The sequence below is a fragment of the Misgurnus anguillicaudatus genome, chromosome 2 (assembly GCF_027580225.2).
Source record: "Misgurnus anguillicaudatus chromosome 2, ASM2758022v2, whole genome shotgun sequence".
Classification (NCBI taxonomy): domain Eukaryota; kingdom Metazoa; phylum Chordata; class Actinopteri; order Cypriniformes; family Cobitidae; genus Misgurnus; species Misgurnus anguillicaudatus.
In genome coordinates, this window is record NC_073338.2 from 4,700,009 (window position 1) to 4,722,905 (window position 22,897).

A 22,897-nucleotide genomic window follows, 5' to 3' on the forward strand; every position below is an offset into this window, starting at 1 on the left:
GACATGCGCATATTACATAATTATAATGCAAAATATTGTAATAAAAAAGATTTATCATTGGTCAATTTCGGGAACGTGACAGAATTTACCATGCAGAAGCTTATATGTGTGTTTTTCTTTTACTTTAATACATTTTAAAGCATAATATCAAACTTTTTAATTCTAAGTTACGTAAAAAATCTAGTACTTGAGTAATTTACTCAAGTAAATATAAAATTATACATAAGTTAGTACTAGATTTTAATGTATTTAACTTGATAGTCGAGTAAAAAGTATAAAGTTATGCATCAGAATGTAGTGAAGTAAAAGGCAAGAAAAACACACAGATAAAGTACACATACTTGAGAAAACAAAGTAAAAATACTTGAGTACTTTACACCTCTGCATACAACATTAAACATCAGATCTTGATTTCTTATACACAAATTTTAATGCCTGAAAAAGAATGAAAGGGTTGAAATGGTCTGTTTAATTATTTTTTATTAGAACTGTGAACAAAAGTGAATCAAGCATACCGTAACATCACTTAGGCCTAATACATGACTGCAGAAAGCCATCAATGTGATATCAGCTGTTTCAGCTTCAACACAACTGACCTACTATTGACAATATTCTCCAAACAATAAAAATAATAATAACAATACCTTTTAAACCAATTATTAATGGAATAAACTCTGATTCTTAACAAGGCAAATAAATCTGTTTTTCAGGAAGTTCTTGCCTAATAATATAATCCTTGATGGCTGCAAAAATGAGTGACAAACATTTGAAACTCTGAACAAACAAAACTGTCAGAGAAATCAGATAGTCAAACATTCAAAGGCCAATTTCGCTTTTTTGAAACAATGAACCATTTGAATGACAAGAATAAAACGGCTCATCTAAGCAAACTTGTTTGGACAACATATCCACAAACATAATTATTGGGTTTGGGTCAAATGTGATTCCAGCACTGAAGCGTCAGGTAAAGGCATATATGGGTTTTAATTGAACAAAAACATTGAAGTTCACACAGCTACAGTTACAGTCAAACACAATGAAAATCAAACACAAAAGTCAAAAATCCAAAAGAATCCGTCTTTAGTTTGCATTTAACAGTTTTAACTTAACTCTTCTTCATGAAAACTTTTCATATTTTTAAGAACAAAAGTAATAAAGACCTGCGCAGGTCAATAACAAATGACTGTGTGTTTCTCCTGATGGGAATTAAAATGACTCCTGATTGTTTCTTTAAAGGCAAATCATTCGCGTGAGCGTCAATGCCGGTTTAAAGCTTTCCATCCATTACCATCTGACTCTCACAGCAGCAGCCCTTTAACACTGTGATCTTTATTCATCAAATCAAGCTATTAATATTGAGTGAAGCAAATGAATATGGCTATAATGAAGTTTGAAAACCACTGAATCATTGTATCTTTTTAAGTTCTCAGTTCTAGAATCTCATGGGAAAGTTCTAGATTCAAGACTGTGAAGTTCCAGGCGATCGATGAAATTGAGGATCACTTCCACGTATTTGCGGTCTGTGACACGGAGCGTGATGGGATCATGTCTAAGAGATATTCTCTCTGACGCTCCACTGATGATGATGATGATGACGAGGAGCTCTTATGAACAGACAGGCTGGGATTCACATAGGCCATGGTCACACCTGCGATCATACAAAGAATAAGACATTTGACATGAACATCACCTAGCATCATTTTATGTGTTGCATTTAAACACAAATGTTTATTTATAGATCTAATACAGAATCAAGAATTTATTTCATGTGCAGATTCCTACAAATCATAAATCGCACTGGCACTTATATTGTCCTAATTATAAACACTATAACCTAACACTAACAAAAAACATGTTTGACAGGCTCAAATTTGTCTCCGAAATATAAAGTGGGTACACAAACACATACACACACAGATCAGGTGTAATTCTCAGTGCCCATGTGTTCAGTTCAGAATCTACCTGGTGTAACGCTGATCTGCTTCCTCCAGCTGGAGGTCGTGGGGTCAGATTTCCTCTTACTGTCACTGCTGCTGACCTTTGACCCCTGATGCGCTGCATGCTTACCTGGCCTGTTGACCAGCGCTGCGGCCGCCACAGCGTTGCGCAGTTGAGAGGACGCCGAGGAAGAGTGAGGAACCCCACGAATGGCGGTCACGGATGGCTGCACGCTACGGGCGAGCTGCACTGGATTCTGAGAAGAAACACGAGTGGTACGCGTTAAGCTCTTTAGTCACAGAAGGATTTATAAATGTAGAGAAATATCTTTCGGCAAAAATTATAATGAATGACCTGTTTGATGGAGACGAGGTGGCGGTTGACTGACTGGCTGGGCCTGCTGTGCGTCTGCTGAACCGAAGGCGAAGAGCGTGCTTTGCTCTGATCCACCTTCATCCCGTGAGCTGGGGATGATGATGATGATGATGAAGACATGGGAGTCTTTGAAAGAATCTCTTGCTCTTGTTGAAGAGCTTTAACAAACGCCGACTTCAGCCGACTGGTGTGCTCGGTCTTCACGACCTTCTTCTGATTGGTGGACATGCACTGCTCACAAATGAACACTCCGCCCTTGCCTTTGCGCCAGCGACAGGTGAAGTCAGTCTTACATTGACTGCAGCAGAACGGCTCTTCAGAAGTGGCCCCTAACCCGGCGTACAGACCCTGTTTGCCTGTAAAACAAATATCTCGTTTTAAAGTTGGTTAGAAGAGCATAAACACCGGTGTCTGCACTCACTATGACCCTTTAAAGAAACTCATAGAAGTTTTATAAATGTAATTAAGAAAGAAACTTAAATTAAATTAAGGTGAGCTCTACCTCGGCCCATTGAATCCAGAAGGTTCTGCACCACCTCCTCCAGCCCGAGCAGGTAGATGAACTCATTATTAGCTGCTGAGGGAAGAAAGTTAAATTCGCCCGCTGGTGGTTTGGGTGAAGGAATCTCCAGTAGAGTCTTCTCCAACTGTTTGCGCAGCGCCAGTTTCATCGCCGCCTGACGACTGGCCGGAGTATCTGTGACATTCGACGTGCTCGACTGCGACGGTGCAGATGCCGGTTTCAGGTTTGCAGCTGTGGTCTGCAAATAACAAAGCATTAGACACATATATGATATATGACAGTGTTGTTATTTTAGGTTATACCATGAAGCTGTTGAATGCTTCTTTCTGATTGGCTGACAAACATTCTGAGGGTGTGCATTATTTTTCAGTAAATGCACACCTATAAAGTAGTTCCATCTATCCATCGTTTTATAACTGATTACAAATTCAACAAATATGAAAGGGAACATTTATTTTAAGATTGCACTTTAATTTTTTGAAAGGGAAACACATTAGCTCTTGAAAAAAAAAAGTAAATATTAAAAGCGCCTATAGGCGGCAGCGGTTTGCTGTTTTAATGCGTGAGACACTTCAATCGTTCATTCAGCCAACTCGTTTAAAAGTCTGATTAATTGAGGAACAAAACAGCGATGTGAATAATTTTGTCAATCATAATTACAGACACTTTTGATAAATGAATGAACATAACATAATGCTGTTTTAATGTTATACTAACGAATTAGTTAGCTAGCTAAAATACATGTGGGGTGTATTTAGCTATTTCACAATATTCTCATACCTCCTCCTCAGTACTTGTTTTATTCTTTACCCAGTAGTTTAATAAAGTCGGCTGATGGGCAGTGCTTCGCTTCATTTTGGTGCTACACGTGCTCTCCAGTATGATCAACCAAAGCCTCACCTCATGTTGTGTTGCTGATGATGAGAGTAGGGGGAGGCTGCAGACCTGGAGCCGGTAGATCTACTCCCCTGACAGTTTTACGCCCCTGACAGTTTAACGCCCCTGTTGTTCCTCGTGCGTCCAGTAGGGGGAGGCTGTATATTAGTATATGAGCCTAGTCATATATCAAAACAGCAGACCGTATCATAGCAGCAGACCTTCTTGAAGCGATACGAATTGAGGTATGTTAAATAATCTGCTAAAGTAATTGTGGTTGATTGTATTATAATGATACATTTATTATTTATAAACGATTGATGCGATATACTGCCATTAATTATAAGTAACCATTGTTTCTAACACTATTCAACCTTTGCTTTATTTATTTTTATTAGTGAGCGAGAGCACTTTGATAGCAGGATAAAAAAAACATTCAAAGAGTGGCAAACCATAGGAGAGTCATCTACAGGAGTCATTAAGAAATAACCAAGTCATGATGTTAATAAAAAAATTTGTGATCCACAATATTGTCTCTTTCTTTTAAATGACCCTTGGAATTTTAGAAAAGTTACAGTGTGTTTGTCTTCATAAAATGCTATGTAGGACATGTTTTGTAGCTGTATGACGACCTATTGTGAATTGTACAGCATTTAGGATCCATATGATTACAGTACTTTATGTCTAATGGCCTAAATATGGTTAATATCTAAATGTAACTTAATATAAAATCACAACATCATATCAGCCAGTCTCTTGTATATAAAAACAGTTTATAAATAAATAAATATAAATAGTTAAGTGTGACGTCATCATGCGCCGCTTCCGGGTTCAATCGATTTCAAATGCCACAGGAAAACACGCTAATATACACTCGTATCATGATGCAAAATTATTTAAACCATGATCCTTATTTTTATCTCCAATAATAAAAACCAAGATGACCAGACCTGGACTATATAGATTTTTCCGTAGTGTGCAGACTGCAGTATACACTGTAAACAATTTTCGTTTAAATGTGTAAAATTAATCAATAGTTCTCATGAACGGTTGTTTAAATAGGCTAGTATCGTAGTTGTATTTCCCTCTCCCCCTACTGAACGCATGAGAAGCAACAGGGGCGCAAAACTGCCAGGGGCGTAAAACTGCCAGGGGCGTAGATCTACCGGCTCCAGGTCTGCAGCCTCCCCATATAGGATGATGATGCCGCTTTGGTGGGCGTTACCAATCGGTTCAATGAGGGTTCAACTCTCCTATTTGAATAGTAATAAATGTATCGATACAAAATAAATGAATTCTACATATTTTTCATTTGATCTACTGTGATTTTTATGTTAATGTCGCAATGAAATTGAAACTTTTTGTTTTGGAATATTGTGTTGTTGTTGTTTTTTTTACAAATGGCTTCTGTCAGCTTCTGTTATGATCCGTTAAAAATAACGTGCCCTCATAATCTTTACTCAAAAATGTAAATCAAAAAGATCTCTCTTTACTTCCGGTCATATGGTATGGCGGTATGATAACCTTTAGCAAAAATACCATGGTTTCACGTTGTTGCGGTATTGTCATTGCAACACTAAAATGTGTTATTTTCAAACGCCAGGTAAAAATAAAGCATTAAAATTATAATATGCTTTTAAAAAGATATATTATATTTTCATAATGTATAAGAAATGTAAACATCAAATCAATCACATGACTTAATGATTTAATGAATTTTGTATAAACACCACTCATACCTTGGAGACGGTATCACACAACATTTCAGTGGTTTTGAAACCTTGACTGTCGGAAACCTCAGTATTCCTTGAAACCGGTAACCAGCCCATGTCTAATGGCAAGTGAGTGAAGTCCAGAAAAATATTGCAGAGATTAGCAACATGACCCAACTTTAAACAATCCAATCAGTTCTCCATGGACGAATTTAAGTCTCGCCCTACCTTTTTTCATTTCAGAAGCCATTTCACTCGGATATACGTCATCATGGGAAAAATAAGACAATCACTACTTTCATTTCATGGTGGCTTTAAAATATTGGGGTGGGGATGAACTGATGGATTTGAATATTGTGGGGGGGTTCATTGAAAGACTGAATCAGTCTAACGACTACATCAGAGTAGATCATCACATACCAAAATGTAACTCGTTTCCGTGACCATGTGAGGGATTAATAAGATCATTAAAGGGCCCCTTTTCTATTGCTAAAAACAACATTTTGTGTATTTGCAGGGTTCCTACACCTTAGTTAACTTCAAATTCAAAGACCTTTCAAGGACTTTCCAGGTCCATACTCTCAAATTCAAGGACTAAATGTGTGGACACATTTCAAGTGGGAGCAAGGTTACATCGTGTTACCTTTTAAGATACATTGTTACAGTTCTCTTTCGAGGGAACTCGCGCTGCGTCACTGCGGTGACACTTTAGGGACGCCTCCAGGGGTAAGTGCGTCTGAATGTGTATATAATATTCAACCAATGGTGAGGCTTAAAGGCGGAGTCCACGATGTTTGAAAAACGCTTTGGAAAAGGAGACGGGCCGACTACCAAAACACACTTATAGCCAATCAGCAGTAAGGAGCGTGTCTACTAACCGACATCCTTGCCGGGTTGCGTATGTGTGGGGCGGTTCTTTCAACAGAAGGTCCAGATTCTATTGGGGTTGGGGCGTGTTTGTTTAGGTGATTTCAAATATCAACATTGGCTTTCAAACATCGTGGACTCCGTCTTTAACGACAAAGACAGGGAGCCAGGAAGTATATCGATATCTGAAATATTGCCAAAGACGGCGTTACAGGGACGCAGGCAGTATGACAAGGGAGACGCAGCGTCTCGTTCCCTTCTCAGGGAGCAACAGTTACGTACGTAACGCGAGATGTTTTCATGTGTCAAACACAATTATGCAAAAAAGCATTTTGGTATAAATCAACATTCACATACAGAAGATATAAGCATTTAAAGCCAACAGTTTAGCACGCGTGCTTAAGTCTAGAAATTTTATGATATTATCCTACACTACACAGAGAATAATATGTATTAAATAGATGCATAAAATAGATTCAAGCACTTTCAATGACCTGTATCTATGAATGTATATTTTCAAAAACTTCCCAGGGCCTTGAATTATTTCCCCCAGATTCACAAACTTTCAAAGATTTCAAGGACCCGTGGGAATGTGTTCGCGTGGGTTTATGGTTAAAACACATACCGTACATTTCAAACGCACTGATTTTGTACACATCTCATCGATTTGAAAAGCTCTGTCTCCCTGATTGGCCAGCTAACCTATATGTTGTGATTGGTCTGAATAACTCTGACGTCAGCCGGAAATGTGACGCTCCTTACCATGTTTGAAAGATTCGCTCACAATGCAATGCTAACAGAAGTCAACTTACAAGCTGAGTCCAAAGCGGGAGGAATTATGATAATGTCGGTCTTTACTACATCACCAATCACAGGAAGTAAATTGTTGCCTACAATCTGTGTGTTAGTTGTAGTCCAATAAAAGAGATTTACGTCAGAGCCGATAATTCGCGTCATTGTTTACTTTGGGGTTTGTACCTTTTGCATATTGTTAACATGTACTAACACGCACTTAAACACCAAAGGAATTGTATAATTGTGAATTGGTGCTCTTTTTAAACTTCTGACTCTCCTTCCTACTCAGTGGCAAAATGAGCACATGTGAGAAACTGAAGCCCACCTGACTGATGCTGACCAGCAGGCTGCCGTTGGGGGCGTTTGTTACGTGTATCAGACCGGGCTGGATGATCTTGTGGCCCTGGACGTTGGGTACAGATGCCCTGTGAGCCAGCAGTAGTGGAGCAGCTGAGCCTGAGATCTGCTGCTGTGGCCGGAGACTGGCGATCTGCTGTGTCGTCACTGAGATGGGCTATCGAGCACACAGACAGTTGGAGGAATGTCATTAAATCATTACATAGTCTTTGGTCTTTACTGCATATCCTGAGAGCAGACTACTCACCTGAGCTCCTCTGACCAGTGGAGGCATTATGATCTGAGAACCGCCATGTTTGGAGACCTGACCACCGCGCACCAGCGGAGGAAGAGTCGCTGTTTCTGAACCCCGACCAGATATCACCTGCTGAACAAGATTCATTAACTTTAGATCAATGAGCTTTTCCACAAAACCTGATCTTGGGTGACACATTACATTCATTTCCAGGCCAGTGTTTATATTCATTATATATTGTGAGGTTTAATTTGATCATGTCAACCCAAATGTAAACACTTTGGGTTATATTTACACATGGATACAGGCAGCCAAAATACGCAATATATTGATGTTATATTGAGACCAGAGATGTGATGCATGTGTGATGTCATATATGTTATGTGTGTGCAAATGTGTTGTAAATGTGATGCATGTGTGTGATGTGTGAAGCATGTAATGCATTTAAGACAAGTGTGTTGAGTGTTATGTAGGTGTGTGATGCATCTGAGACAAGTGTGTTTTATGTGTGACATCTAATGCAAGTGTGATGTGTGAGACGACTGTGTTGCGTCGTAATGTGTGTTTCTTGTTAAAAGTGTAATATTGAAACACAAGTTGTAATACATCTGTGATGATGTCATGATGTGTGTATGTGATGCGTATGAGCCGACTGTGTTCTTAGTGTGATGCATGTGTGCGATGTGTGAAGCATGTAATGCATTAAAGACAAGTGTGTTGAGTGTGATGTAAGTGTGTGATGCATCTGAGACAAGTGTGTTTTATGTGTCTAATGCATCTGTGATGATGTCATGTATGTTATGCGTATGAGACGACTGTGTTCTGGGTGTGATGCATGTGTGTGATGTGTGAAGCATGTAATGCATTGACAGAGCCGGACAGTAACGGAGTACATTTACTTGAGTACAGTACTTAAGTACAATTTTGAGGGATCTGTACTTTACTCAAGTATTATTTTTGGGGAGTACTCATGACTTTACTTAAGTACATTTGAGAGGCAAATATTGTACTCTTTACTCCACTACATTTCTATCCATAACTGTGAGTACCAGTTACTTCTTCTAAAAAAAAAGGAAAAAAGAAAAATCTCAGAAACCCTCGATTTGTTGTTTCCCTTTTCTCAAACGTGATTGGATTGTGCAGGCGCCACTGATTGGGACAGCATATCAGCTATCACCTTCAGCTTTCCGCCAAAGTCCCAATAGTCAGATTTAGATAAGAGAAGAAATCATGGACGAAACAATGGATGAAGACACAGCAGGTCTATCCTGGGAATGTGACAACCCGTGGCTCCACCTCGCCAGACTATTTTAATTTTCTAAACAAGTTAATGATAGTTTTCCCTTTAAGTGTTTGCTGTGTTTACCAAACAGAGCTTCATAACGGCTTACAAAAATTCAACCCCTTGAGAGCGGCAGGGATCACTGGTGATCCCGGATTATTGTTGTTCAAAATTCATTACTCTTCAAAACATCACAATCTTACTTGATCTGGACAAACTCAGCATCACAAGACAGGTTTAAGACTCCAGCTTCAACATTTGACCACTGTTTGTTATTAAACTGGTTTGCAGTGACATTAATTTCTTAATTTATGCCAGGAGTGCAAAATAATTAATCTGAAACGTTTGTTATTTTGAATAGAAATCATCAAACATTCATTCTCGTCTTCTCCGGTTTATTTTTATTCAAATACATAAAATATACAGAATCCGCCAGGGCTATTAGTATAATGGTGCGCATATTTTAAGAAATAATGATTAATTATCACATGTTAGTAAAATATTTAGTCTTACAGAATAAGATTTCTATTCATTTTACACTGAATTATGCGATCTGAAGAGCTCAAAGAGCGAACAGAGTGAGATGTGTGTCTCCTGATTTGTGTCAGATTTGACCTCAGAGCTCTATCATTTGCTGTACAGCTGTCAATCATCTCATGTGGTTCAATGTGCACTGTGGCAGTAGTAATGCAAAATTTAAAAATTTACTCTTGTACTCTTGATACTCAAGTACTTTTAAAAACAAGTACTTTTTACTTTTACTTGAGTAGACATCTGACTGCAGTACTTTTACTTGTACTTGAGTAAAATTTAGCAAGGGGTAACTGTACTCTTACTCAAGTAATGAAGCTGTGTACTCTGTCCGCCTCTGTGCATTGAAGACAAGTGTGTTGAGTGTTATGTAGGTGTGTGATGCATCTGAGACAAGTGTGTTTTATGTGTGACATCTAATGCAAGTGTGATGTGTGAGACGACTGTTGCGTCGTAATTTGTGTGCCTTGTTAAAAGTGTAATATTGAAACACGAGTTGTAATACATCTGTGATGATGTCATGATGTGTGTATGTGATGCGTATGAGCCGACTGTGTTCTTAGTGTGATGCATGTGTGCGATGTGTGAAGCATGTAATGCATTAAAGACAAGTGTGTTGAGTGTGATGTAAGTGTGTGATGCATCTGAGACAAGTGTGTTTTATGTGTCTAATGCATCTGTGATGATGTCATGTATGTTATGCGTATGAGACGACTGTGTTCTGGGTGTGATGCATGTGTGTGATGTGTGAAGCATGTAATGCATTGAAGACAAGTGTGTTGAGTGTTATGTAGGTGTGTGATGCATCTGAGACAAGTGTGTTTTATGTGTGACATCTAATGCAAGTGTGATGTGTGAGACGACTGTTGCGTCGTAATGTGTGTGTCTTGTTAAAAGTGTAATATTGAAACACGAGTTGTAATACATCTGTGATGATGTCATGACGTGTGTATGTGATGCGTATGAGCCGACTGTGTTCTTAGTGTGATGCATGTGTGCGATGTGTGAAGCATGTAATGCATTGAAGACAAGTGTGTTGATTGTGATGTAGATGTGTGATGCATTGAAGACAAGTGTGTTTTATGTGAGGATGCAAGTGTGATGTGTGAGACAACTGTGTTGCGTCGTAATGTGTGTGCCTTGTTAAAAGTGTAATCCACTCGTTATATTGAGACACGAGTTGTGATGCATGTGTGATGATGTCATGTATGTGATACATATAAGACGACTGTGTTGTGGGTGTGATGAGTGGAGCATGTAATGCATTAAAGACAAGTGTGTTGATTGTGATGTAGATGTGTTGAGTGTGATGTAGGTGTGTGATGCAACTGAGACAAGTGTGTTTTACGTGTGGATGCAAATGTGATGTAAGAGGCAACTGTGTGGTTTTGTAATTTGTGTGCATTGATAAAAGTGTGATCCACTCGTAATATTGAGACACGAGTTGTGATGCATGTGTGATGATGTGTGTATGTGATGCATATGAGCTGACTGTGTTGTGGGTGTGATGCATGTGTGCGATGTGTGAAGCATGTAATGCATTGAAGACAAGTGTGTTGAGTGTGATGTTGTGTGTGATGCATCTGAGACAAGTGTGTTTTATGTGTGGATGCGTATGAGACGACTGTGTTGTGGGTGTGATGCATGTGTGAAGCATGTAATGCATTTAAGACGAGTGTTTTGAGTGTGATGCATCTGAGACAAGTGTGTTTTATGTGTGGATGCAAGTGTGATGTGTAAGGCAACTGTGTTGCGTTGTAATTTGTGTGCCTTGTTAAAAGTGTGATCCAGTCGTTATATTGAGACACGAGTTGTGATGCATGTGTGATGATGTGTGTATAAGATGCGTATGAGACGACTGTGTTGTGGGTGGGATGCGTGTGTGGATGTGTGACGCATGTAATGCATTTAAGACAAGTGTGTTGAGTGTGTGACATCTAATGCAAATGTGATGTGTGCAATGTGTGAGACAACTGTGTTGTGTCGTAATGTGTTTGACTTGTTGAAAGTTATGAGCCACTCGTGATGTCATGATGCAAGTGTGATGTTGTGACGTGTATTCGCACAGACTCACAGGTTGAGCTGTTTTACTGGAAGCAGAAGTTCTCACAGGAGGGGATGGCACAGATCCAATCGGCTGCTCGGAGAAAAAAAAGACAGAAAACGTTCAGATTAAACACCAGCAAATGAGAATATTCACAATTTTTTGGCAGATGAGCGAGTAGTAAACATATATCACTGTACAGGAATAAAATAATTTCAGAAGATTGACAGTAACAGAACGTCATTGATCATAATCTCCATTAAGTAGTGCGTCTATAAACCAAATGTGCTTAACAGACTGTACAACTAGACTTGACACGACACGGCTCGGTTTGCTTTTCCAATGCAGTTTTTAACCACTTTAGAGTTGGTGGGGTGGGATTATGGACTTGCACCGTATCCTAACTAGACGCAAAGATACGCCATAAAAGATATATTTTCCCACCTTAATCATAGTTTTTGTCAGAACCACCTGCATTGGATAACGCAACATTTCTGTGTGTGTGCGTGCTTGTGCTCTGCAGCTGCATTGTAAGAGAGCAAAAAACAGAACAAACGCAAACAAAGAAAAACTGTTCTGATTGGCTGTGTTTTGTGTTTGATGGCGTAGTGCAACGCCCCTTTTTGCATTCAGTATGGACATACAAACTGCTGATTACTGGAATCATATTGTGTCTAGTTAGGATACGGTGTTATTGTTATAGTTGCTACACCTCTACTGCTGTGACAACATCGGAAATGCAACACAGACAAACACACAACACAAGAGCAATGGTGCACATCGATGAAGTAGTATTTTTACAACTCTGCATGTGGATGTTTTTCATTGCCAAAATGGGAGTACAACAATGCACAGATGACAACATTACTTGGTTTGCCCGATGACACACAAGGTTAAACTAATCTGCCATTTAGCAGTTACGTTGGTAAAGACGATTCCTTCTGACCAATCAGTGATGTTCAGTGTTACATACCACATTTTATTATCGGTGCAGCTCGCTTGGTACTGAGGTGGTACTAAAAAGGATCATGAACTAGGTCCTGTACACAGTGAAAAGCCTCCAAAAGTGAGCCGTACCGAGCTGTACTATGCAATGAAAAGACCCCATAAGTGAGTGTGTGTCTGTACCTTCTGTATCTTGGAGTCCTTCTGTATTTGAGCATGTCTGAGTTTCTTCAGCAGGATGAGTTTAGTCTCCTCCAATCGAAGCTCTTCAGTCAGTTGTTTAATGACACGCTCACGTTCATGTGAAGAGCTCCTCTACATACACACACAATATTTACATTAAACATATGACTTTTTTCTGTGTATGATAATATTGTTGCATGTCAACTCTGAAGCATAACAATGTACTATTAGAAACTCTCAGTTCGTGTGTGTGTGTGTGTGTAAACAACACAACATGCACACTGTTTACCATGAGCAGCTGGGTGTCGAGCTCTTTAATGTGATTCCCGCCGTTCATGTGTGGACTGGATGGCTCATTATCAGACAGCACAATGACATCATCAGGCGACAAGGGGCTCCGTTCTCCCTTCATTTCACTGCAGAGAGAGAGAGAGAGAGAGAGAGAGAGAGAGAGAGAGAGAGAAAAATAATCAGTATCTTAATCAATACAGCATATTGATAGGTTTAAGTACAACAATAGCAATTCTCTATAGAAATATCCATGACAAGCTCCCCGGGTTTTCCAAGTTTTACAAGAGCATGTTTTGATTTGGATCAGGGAGATGCGACTCGTCCTGTGGATTAATCACCCAACTAAACACATCACGTGACACGCCACCCTCCCCCTCCCTTACCCTGAAACCATGACAACCGGCCGGCTGGAACCTGTTAGTGACACATGGCCTTCATTTTGTGAGCGTTCAGGTGCCACGAGAAAATGGAGAAACTTTGGGGTGGGGGGGATTTGGACACAGCTCATTGAGTATTTATAGATCTGAGAAACTTATAGAACATGGATGACAAGAAAATAACACATTCACTTCCTGTTACACACACACATAAACAGGATATTGTGCCATCTCACCACCTCACAAAGCAGATGTATAACCTTTAAAATGTTTATATAGTTTCTGTGTCTCTTAACTCAATCTGACAGTTTAAAACAAGAAAGTTAATGTTTAAAAAGCCTGGAAATTAAAGTTCAGCTTTAAAGGGAGCTCAGACGATTACTGAAAGTCTACTGATGTCCTGCTGCTTCTTCACTATCTTGCTACTCACTAAAGCGTCTTATCTTTTAGTACAGAAATATGTAAGCATCATTTATTTACAAAGCTCAGGCATTAAACAAGACCTCGCTACGTCTTTAAATTCCTCACGTTTTCTTGGTACTCATGTCCATGGGCTCGTCTCCTGTCTGCACCTCCACTTTGATGGTGGCCTTCACTTCCCCTCCACTAAGGAGGCTGGAAGTCTCGGATTTGGAGGCGAGCACTGTCCTGACATCTTGGTCCACAGTTTCAACTTTTAGACGCTTACTGTCCACATCCACAGAGAGCGACTCCCTCTCCAGAGCACGCTTCTGACTGCGAGTCTGCCGGGACAAGTCCTCCGACATCGCTGCACTGCACCTGAGAAAGAGATAGACAGAGAGAAAGAGAGACAGCAAATGACAGAGACAGACAGAAGCAGAGGGAGAGACAAACAGAGACAGAAAGGTCAAATGTCATTGGTTCGTGTCTTGCAAATCATGTGATTTCTAGAGATTATAAAAGAGTGAGACGAGAGAAAAATGGACAGACACTCGCCCACTCCCTCACTCATCCACATGCTCACTGCCTCACTCTTTCATCCACTCATTTATGGGCAGTTTCCCAGGCAGGGTTTAGATTAATCCAGAACCAGGCTTTAGTTATATTAGGACATTTAAGTAGTTTTTACAAACATATCTTACAAGAAAACAATAATGGTAATTTTTTTATTAAGGCAGCTCAAACATGCATTTTAGACTAGGACTAGACTTGGACAGGTCCTGTCTGGGAAACCACCCCTTAAGGGCTCGTTATAGTCGTGCGTAGGTCCTACGGCGTAGCCGCGGCGGCGTAGGTTCGCGTCGGTTTTCATGTATACTTTTGCGTCGTACTCCGTGTCGACGTGCAAACACACGCGCAAACCGCTGGTAGGCAGTATCCACGCGTGTAACCACAGTAGCAGCGCGACCGTCAGAGAAGCAGCAGTTTAGCAAGTTAACCCACAAAGAAGACCAGCAATGATGGAAGTAAATAAACAGCGACTTTTGTTAAAGCTTGAGTTAAATCACTCCTCAACTTGGCTCATCGTTGTTTTCACTGTCACAAACAGAAATACCTATGACGCAGTTTTTTTACCTGACGGGAGGGGTTCTGGTGGACCAATCACAGCGCTTGCGGTCCGCGTAGAACTGAGGCGCTGTTAAAATTTTTGCGAGGTGCACGTCAGCCTACGCAGAGCTACGCACAGGCTACGGCGTAGAACTTACACACGACTATAAATCGCCCTTTAGTCCTAAGTTCTACAAAGCTAAAAGCGCTTGTGTTCTGTGTCTCTACAAACTAAGAAAATACAATATTTTGCCATGTAAAGATATCTAGAGTCCGCTGTGCAGTGACGGCTGGTCAATAGGGGGCGCCGCCCCCCTAAAGTTGGCCAGAGAAGAAAGCTACATCGCAGACGAGCTTACATTGTGTGCTTTTCCAGCACTTATGGCAAACAGAGTTGGCTAACGTTAGCTGGATGCTATGTAAGTCATATGCTTTTAAATTGTTTTCCCTGTTTGCTGTTTAAAAGTCTGCGTGATATATTGCGCAACATTTTGTGCCGCATTTGAGCTGGCTCTGCGTGGACATGATGCTCGGGTAATCCGGTATTTTCCGTGGCTTGGTCAACTTTGTTGTAACGTACTGGTCTGTGATTAGGTAACTTTACTGTGTGTGTGTGTGTGTGAGAATGATTACTGTACCTAGTTCATTATTGATAATAAACCCACATTATACTCAAGTTAACAGAATCATGATACATTTATCCCGTCCTTTAGTTGACTTCAACAGTAACATTTTCAGCAATAATAATATGTATCACCTGATAAATGGATATTTACAGACCTGCATTACTAGATTAAAAGTTTAATTTCAAGTTTTTATGCCCCCCCCCAAATTTTGTTTAACACCAGCCGCCACTGCTGCTGTGTCTTGGTGAGGTGCGTCAGGTGCATGGGTAAGTTAAGTGTAATTTATAGTCATGCGTAGGTTTTACGTGTTCGATTATGCATAGGCTGTGCAGAGCTCTGCGTTGTCCATTCAACGTGTCCATTCTACGTGGACCGCAAGTGCTGTGATTGGTCCACTAAAACCCCTCCCATCAGGCAAACTGTCCATTTCCCTCCACCACCGCTGGTCCTCTCAAATCACCCACAAGAAGCGTTTTCCTCCTCTCTGTCTGTGAGTCCACTCCCCTCTTTGGCTGTTTCACCGCAGGACGACACAGAAGTATATATGGCTACGCTGTAGCACCTACACACAACTATAATGAGCCCTTTAGGGTTAGATGTTGATTGTTGCTGTGCCCAAACTCAAAACGCCATTAGGACTACTGACAGGAAAGGCATTCAGATTAATATGAGCCAAATAACAGAACAGTGTCTGTCTAACAGTGGGACAGATCGACAGGAGGTCAGACAGCTGACATCATCATCTGGAGACTTATGCGCAACCGTTCGACTAAAAACCATTAATCACATCAAAGCCTAGCAACAACTGTAACAGCATCCTACAGTAAGAAGAGAAAACACACACTCTTATCACACTACTGCACACACACAATGAGGAGCTGACTAAAGTCGTTTTCTTTCTCCCACCCTGTGACATCACAGCGTCACACATGACCCTTCCCAGGATTCCATGGGGCACACAAAGCACTTTCCTGAGAACCGGTTTAAACCGGCAAGTGCATGACTAAAAGACAGACAGGACAAGGCAGAGTTAACCCTCATCACCGCTCATCGGGTGAACCCAATTCCGTTCTGAAGGAAATACAAAACAAACTTTAGTCATAACTGCTTATCCGGCCATCAGGATCACTGTGAGCAAGTGTTGTCCCAAAAATCTTGCATTTTCATTGTAGTTTATAATATTTTATTAATCTCATGTTGCCACATCTCATTCGCTCTGTGAGGATCCACAAACATCAATATAACAAAATATCACACAAAATATTCAGAGATCTGCTGCTTTCACTATAAAGCACATCATGAGGAACCAGTTCTTATAAATCACTCCAAAAACTTCACGACATTGCCAAGAGAATCAGGTTCATCAGCTTTTATACTGTTGATACACCTTTGCACAAAACTCTTTCCAGACATCCAACAACCCTCAAGACCAGAACAAGTGTAAGAAGAAACGTAACGTAACTGACCCTGGAACAGGTGTTAATACGAGTCTGCGGCCCACCGGAGCCTCCGATGATCTCTGTGAGATTATGAACGTTGTGCTACAGATGATAAAATGGAGGCAAGGTGTCGTGTTACACACATCTGATCAGACTAACGCATACACCTGGCCAGACCCCTCCACTCCATACTAGCACCACTCTCACCACTAAACAAATAATAAAATGAGACAACACCAAATACACCAGCTGTTATTCCTGACTGATTTACTTGCCAGACTGCTTCATTAAATCCGAATGCAACACATACCTGAACAAACAAGTAAACGGCAAACTGCTCAATCTCACCCAACCTGCAAGAAACAAGAAAAACCTCTTGACACTGTCACAGCATAAAACATCTAAGTTTACATGCAAAGATCTTCTAGTAGAAGGATATATAACTTTATGAAGTTTACACAGTTATAGATTTTATAAAAGCAAGTGTAGCAAAGAGCCCCGAACCTAACCCTTACCCCGTTAACCCATCCATATTGAGTACGTAGTGCAATTTTGTAAAAAAAGTGTTAAATTGCAACCAATATTTCCAAGACACAAGCTGGGTTTCAATCACACTGATTTAATGTGCATTTTGAAGTATCACATAAGAAATGAGTGATGGACATGTCAAATTTCATCAAAACTTTTCAGCGAATTAAGTTTTTTTTATAGACGGTTTCAGCAGTAACAACATAAACAAGCGGCTGTCGTGATCCGCACGTAACTTCTGGTAAATTCCACTAAGAATAAGTTCTTTAAACGTAATTAATTTATATAACCAGCAAAAAACAACACATAGATTATCTAGGAAACCAAAACATTTGTTATTTTCAATGAGAGATTTGTTCAAGAGATCAGTTTAGCAACTAGTCAGACCATTAAAAAACTGAAACCAGAAGTAAAGTTCGGATCCAGATGTGTATCGCGTCAGCGCACGTGCCTCCGATGAAACCGTCTATATGCACGCTTGAGGTGGTTTTTGACTTATGTGAAAAAAGTAAATGCGAATAAAAGCTAACGTTGTCTTTACCATATATGGGGCTCGACGTCATCACAATGCCCTTGCTGCTAATGCCTGCATCAAAAATGCTGCAATCCTTCTTCCGTGCACAGTTTTGCAAACTGCACTGCTAGTAAATTAATAACTTGCAAACTGTACCTAAATACAGTCATGTTTCCATTTTCTAAGCATGCCTTGTTTTATTTACTGTTGGTTACTAGTTACCAATACCATCGTCATTCGCTCGAACAACTTGATGCACTTAATTCACACCTAATTAATTTCTTTTTATTTCATTTTGCGAATTTTAACCACACGGGGTTTGCTTCAGGTTTTGATGAAAGCCGATGCTGCAGTGAGCAGTTCATCAACATATGCTGCAGATGCACTTGTAGCGACCTGAGTTTGCAACCCGGTTCCAGGTCCTTTGCCGATCCCGTACCCCTCTCTCCACCCTTTACTTTCCTGTCCTCTCCTATTATGCTGTCTATCTAATCAATCCAAAAATTGCCTTGTTTACATAACTGCATGTAGTAGTGTTGGTTTGGTGTGTGCATTAAATAATAGGTTCTGTTTTTCCTTATACCTCTACTGCCTGTACTAATATATATTTACTGTAAAGCAGCTTTGCAACCAGGCAAAACTGTGAAAAGCGCTTTAGAAATACATTTGAATTGATCCGAAATGTGTCGTGTCCACGATATGGGGCAAAGTCTACAAATACAAGCATCAGGGGTTTGTAAACTAGATGTGCACCATTATATACGCTCAAATCGAGGACGTCAAAGTCAACCACATCCTTGTTATTGTCACCAAAAGAGCGCTTGCTTCTTTCACTCAAATTCTAAGACAGGATCCCATGTGTCCTTTACAAAAAACAATCCCAGAATGCATTGCAGCAAGCAGCTTAAAACTCGACCAGAGAGGGCATAACATGGTTCATGAGAGGTGACTCAGTTCTTGCAAGAGATGAATAGAAGTAACATAACTCTACAATGAGCTAAGTGATGTGTAAAGTCCTGTCTCACGCTGCCTACCTGCCTGACTCTCTGTCTGTCTCACTCTCACAGCAGCCCACAGGAAGTGTCTCAGTGTATTTATAGCATCTGATGTAATGACCCACCCTACAGGCTTAAACTAAACACTGAGCATGACCTGCATGTGTGCTCACGTTGCTTTCTGTCTCTTACACCGTGTCCTTACTAGTCGTGACGCAATATGATTTCAGCGATTAGACTGTCATTTCTTAACACAAAAAATAGAGTGATGCAATCAATCACAAAACACAGCCAATCAGAAGAGTTTTGCTCTGTTTTGGGGTCTCTCGCACTCCAGCTGAGCACACACACATACACAGACGCATCCCTCTGCTTCTTATGGCGTACCTTGAGGGATTACTTATATATTTCTGCTTTTTAACATCTAATCAGTCTTTCCTCATCCATGTTTAATGATTAATAGTCATAATGCGCAGAACTTTCATTGGCTGCGTCCGAAAGCTGCTTTCGGAGGCAGCATTCCAAGGCATGAAGGCATCAAGGCACAACGAATCCAATGCTAGGCTTACTTCCTGAGAAAAGTAAATAGAAATATAGACTGTTTCTAAAGTAGAATGGCGCTCGTCGTGGCATCGCTGTTATTGAACTAAAGAGGAAGTTTTATCAAAACCAAGCAGCCAAAACGCTTCATGCCATCCAGTGTGCAAGTATGATGTCATAGTGTGACCAAACACTGCCTCTGCAAAAGAAGATGAAGATCACTTATTTCTACATCATTGCCTCTTTAGCCCCACCCACTGGTTTACACATAGTAGTAGAAGGTGAGTCAGAACAATGGGATTACCAGAGCAGAAAAACAACAGAGATGACTGTAGATGCCTCCGATTACAAGACTTTGACTGGTGTTTTTGCATTGCCACTGTGACATGTGTGTTAAAACATGTGTTTCAGGTGTTTTTGTTTATTCCCACAGAAAGCATTTTTAATTACAGGTTCATCATTTAAAAACTGACATCACAAAAAGGAGGAGAGTTTTGATGTTCTCAGGTGACCTCAGCATCCCATCTTTATACCCGTCCACGTCCCGCATCAGCACCAAACCAGCAAATGACTATATTTTCTATGAAAATTACTTGAGATCAGATTATGATCAATACAGTCAGTATGTGATTTGTAAACAAATCATGGGGGGTTCAAATTTTTTTTATTTATGAAAATAAATTATGGCTGAATCAGAGGCAGGGACCTAAAGACCAGATGGAGGATAAACCCCCCATCCCCTCCAGCAAATCCCCACCCTGAATACAGTACAATACAATTTAGTTTTACATTAAACTGACTACAAATTAACACATTCCAATTTTTTATTATTTTAATGCCACTTAATGCAAGTTAAAATTAAGTCTATTTGGCATCTACATATTTGCACCAGTTGTACTACATTAAGGGTTGGTTTCCTGGACAGGGATTAGACTAGTCCTAGACTAAAATAAATGTAAGAGCTGTCCAAACTGAAAACAACCTGCACTGACATATCATAAAAAACATCAGTGCCATTTGTTCTGCCTCAAAATGCACACAAGTGATGTTTTTAGTAAGGCATGTTTGTTAAAACGAGTTAAATTTCCCAGATAATCCCAGTCCGGGAAACCACCCCAAAAATTTCATACCTGTTTCAGGCTATAAATAACTTTATTTTTAAACCATGTATTACTTAGCCGATAACTACCCTTACAACAATTAACCATGTTTTTTGGCATATTGAATACCAACGGCAAAACCATGGTTTTATTATAGTATGTTTTATCCACGGTTTTTGTAGCAACCATGGATTACTGTGGATTACAACAATGGATTACTTTGTGGTTAGGGCTGTCACAAAGATTAAATAATCGTCTCATTGCGATAGTTTTCAGATCACCGCAATGATTGCACATCTCTTTAAAAAACACAAGGGGGAGCTGCAGCGCCTGTATAAACGAGATCGTATCAGATTACTTTTAAATATGTGTTATGTGTATTAATATTTACTTCCAGGTAAACCTTGCAAAAGATTTAATTTAAATAATCACAACAATGTGTGAAAATTATGTTATGAACAAAAACAAAAGTATGGGAATTAAATGTCAAAGAAACAAAATGGTCAACTAATCGTAATAACTGTGAAAGCCCTAAAACAGGCAATTAATTGTAATAATCGTATTAAGTTATTAGACAATTAACCGCCACCCAAATTTTTATAACCGTGACAGCCCTATTTGTGGTAAACATAGTTTAACTGTTTTAAGCAGCCATGTTATTTTTGTAAGTGTGATGGGTATAAATACAAGTTAAGAATGTTGAATATACATCTAAGAGAGATGAGTGGAGCACCCGCAGTCATGTCTCTCATGTCCACAGAGCAAAGTGGATGTGAATCCCTTGAGAACTGTTGTTGAGGGAACGAACATCATTAACCAAACACAAAGACCAATCGCAACATTAAAAAGACGGAGGACAAGCTGTGCCCTGTCAACATGAAACCAGTCAATTACCCATGAGCAAAATCAGTCTTATTCTACGGTTTTAGCACTGAATAATATTCTGAATATATGGTGCCTTTTTCAAACAGTGTTTTAAAGAAAAAAAAGAGACTTCCTGTTGTGACCTCTTCTAAGCATCATGTCATGTGATGCAAAACCCCTTCACTTCACTTTTTATTTCAACAAGCGCATATTAGTATCATCAATGAAAGTGTGTGGTTTATGGGAGACATAATGACATAATATTTATCCCCTTCTCCTTACACAACCCCTAACCCTAGCCCTCATAGAAAACCTTTGCCCTTTGTAATTGATAAAAATACCATTTATTATGTTTTAGGACAATTGGTTTAGGGGAAAACACGAAAACAACATATGCCAGAACACACACAAAACACCAAAATGTTAACATCATGGTACACACACACACACACACACACACACACACACACACACACACACACACACACACACACACACACAGAGAGAGAGAGAGCGAGAGAAAGCGTGCCAAATGTGAGTCCACTGTCATTCTGACAGGGAATGAAACTTTGAAGCTAAACACGAGTTCATAAATGGCAGCAGAGATGAATAAAGGGAAATTTGCGCGTGCCGCTTTAAGATGAGGAAGAGGATGATGATGAGGAGAATGAGGAAGAGCAGCAGCCTGGACAAACATGACGGGTTAAAGTAAGCCGAGACACAACGACTCGACTGCATTAAGACGAGCCATCCCAATAATCACAATTATAACATATTAACATCACAACCACACTATCAAAACACTTCAGACGTATGTGTCACAGTCTCACTATACTGTACTCTACTGTACATTCACCTCAACTCTAACAGAGTAAAGTTTGACTATAAAAAAATCATTAACAGAAACTTTCAGACGATAAACTCACATGAACTTAAACCTGCTTAACTCGAGAGAGAGAGAGAGAGAGAGAGAGAGAGAGAGAGAGAGAGAGAGAGAGAGAGAGAGAGAGAGAAAACATCACAAACTCTTGTTGTTATCGGAAGCTTCACACACATACATATATCGTCGCGTCGGATCGCGTGTATCATTGTTTCATATTTATATAACGACAGACTGTATCGTGTTTAAAGTCGCGTGATACTTTGTAAGCGCGCGCGTGTCGTCGCGGGTCGGTGAGGAAGAGAGGAAGAGGAGCAGCTCAGCTCGCGACCGGACAAACTCTTTCAGAAACTCACCGGCTCGCGGAGACTCTGCGCCTTGTACCGGGACTCTTCCTCACACTTTCCACCGGTAATTCACCACGATAATCCCGGGGCAACCCTCCGCTGTCGCTCGCGCCGCTCCGACGCCTCGCTGCCAAATAATGCGCCGCTCTCTCACGCTTACAGCCGCGGCGTCACCGCACTGAGCATGCGCGCTGAAGCGCACCATCATCATCCTCATCGATATC

General features: G+C 40.2%; 1 protein-coding gene across 4 annotated transcripts; it reads right to left on the reverse strand.

The window, feature by feature from the left end:
• Positions 1–463: 463 nt before the first annotated feature.
• LOC129441514 (transcriptional repressor p66-alpha) lies at positions 464–22,897 on the reverse strand. 4 transcript variants are annotated; one of them, XM_055201180.2, is made up of 11 exons: positions 22,683–22,897; positions 13,860–14,105; positions 12,953–13,079; positions 12,664–12,795; positions 11,566–11,628; positions 7,691–7,810; positions 7,412–7,600; positions 2,816–3,074; positions 2,293–2,669; positions 1,963–2,194; positions 464–1,648 (listed from the first exon to the last, which is right to left on the reverse strand). In XM_055201180.2, the coding sequence occupies exons 2-11, from the start codon at positions 14,096–14,098 to the stop codon at positions 1,500–1,502; spliced, it is 1,887 nt and encodes a 628-aa protein (XP_055057155.2). In that variant the 5' UTR covers positions 14,099–14,105; positions 22,683–22,897; the 3' UTR covers positions 464–1,499. The 4 variants fall into 4 exon arrangements, with proteins under 4 accessions (XP_055057155.2, XP_055057156.2, XP_055057157.2 ...); XM_055201181.2 differs by having other exon boundaries at positions 7,691–7,807; positions 13,860–14,111; positions 22,683–22,895; XM_055201182.2 differs by having other exon boundaries at positions 2,068–2,194; positions 13,860–14,111; positions 22,683–22,895.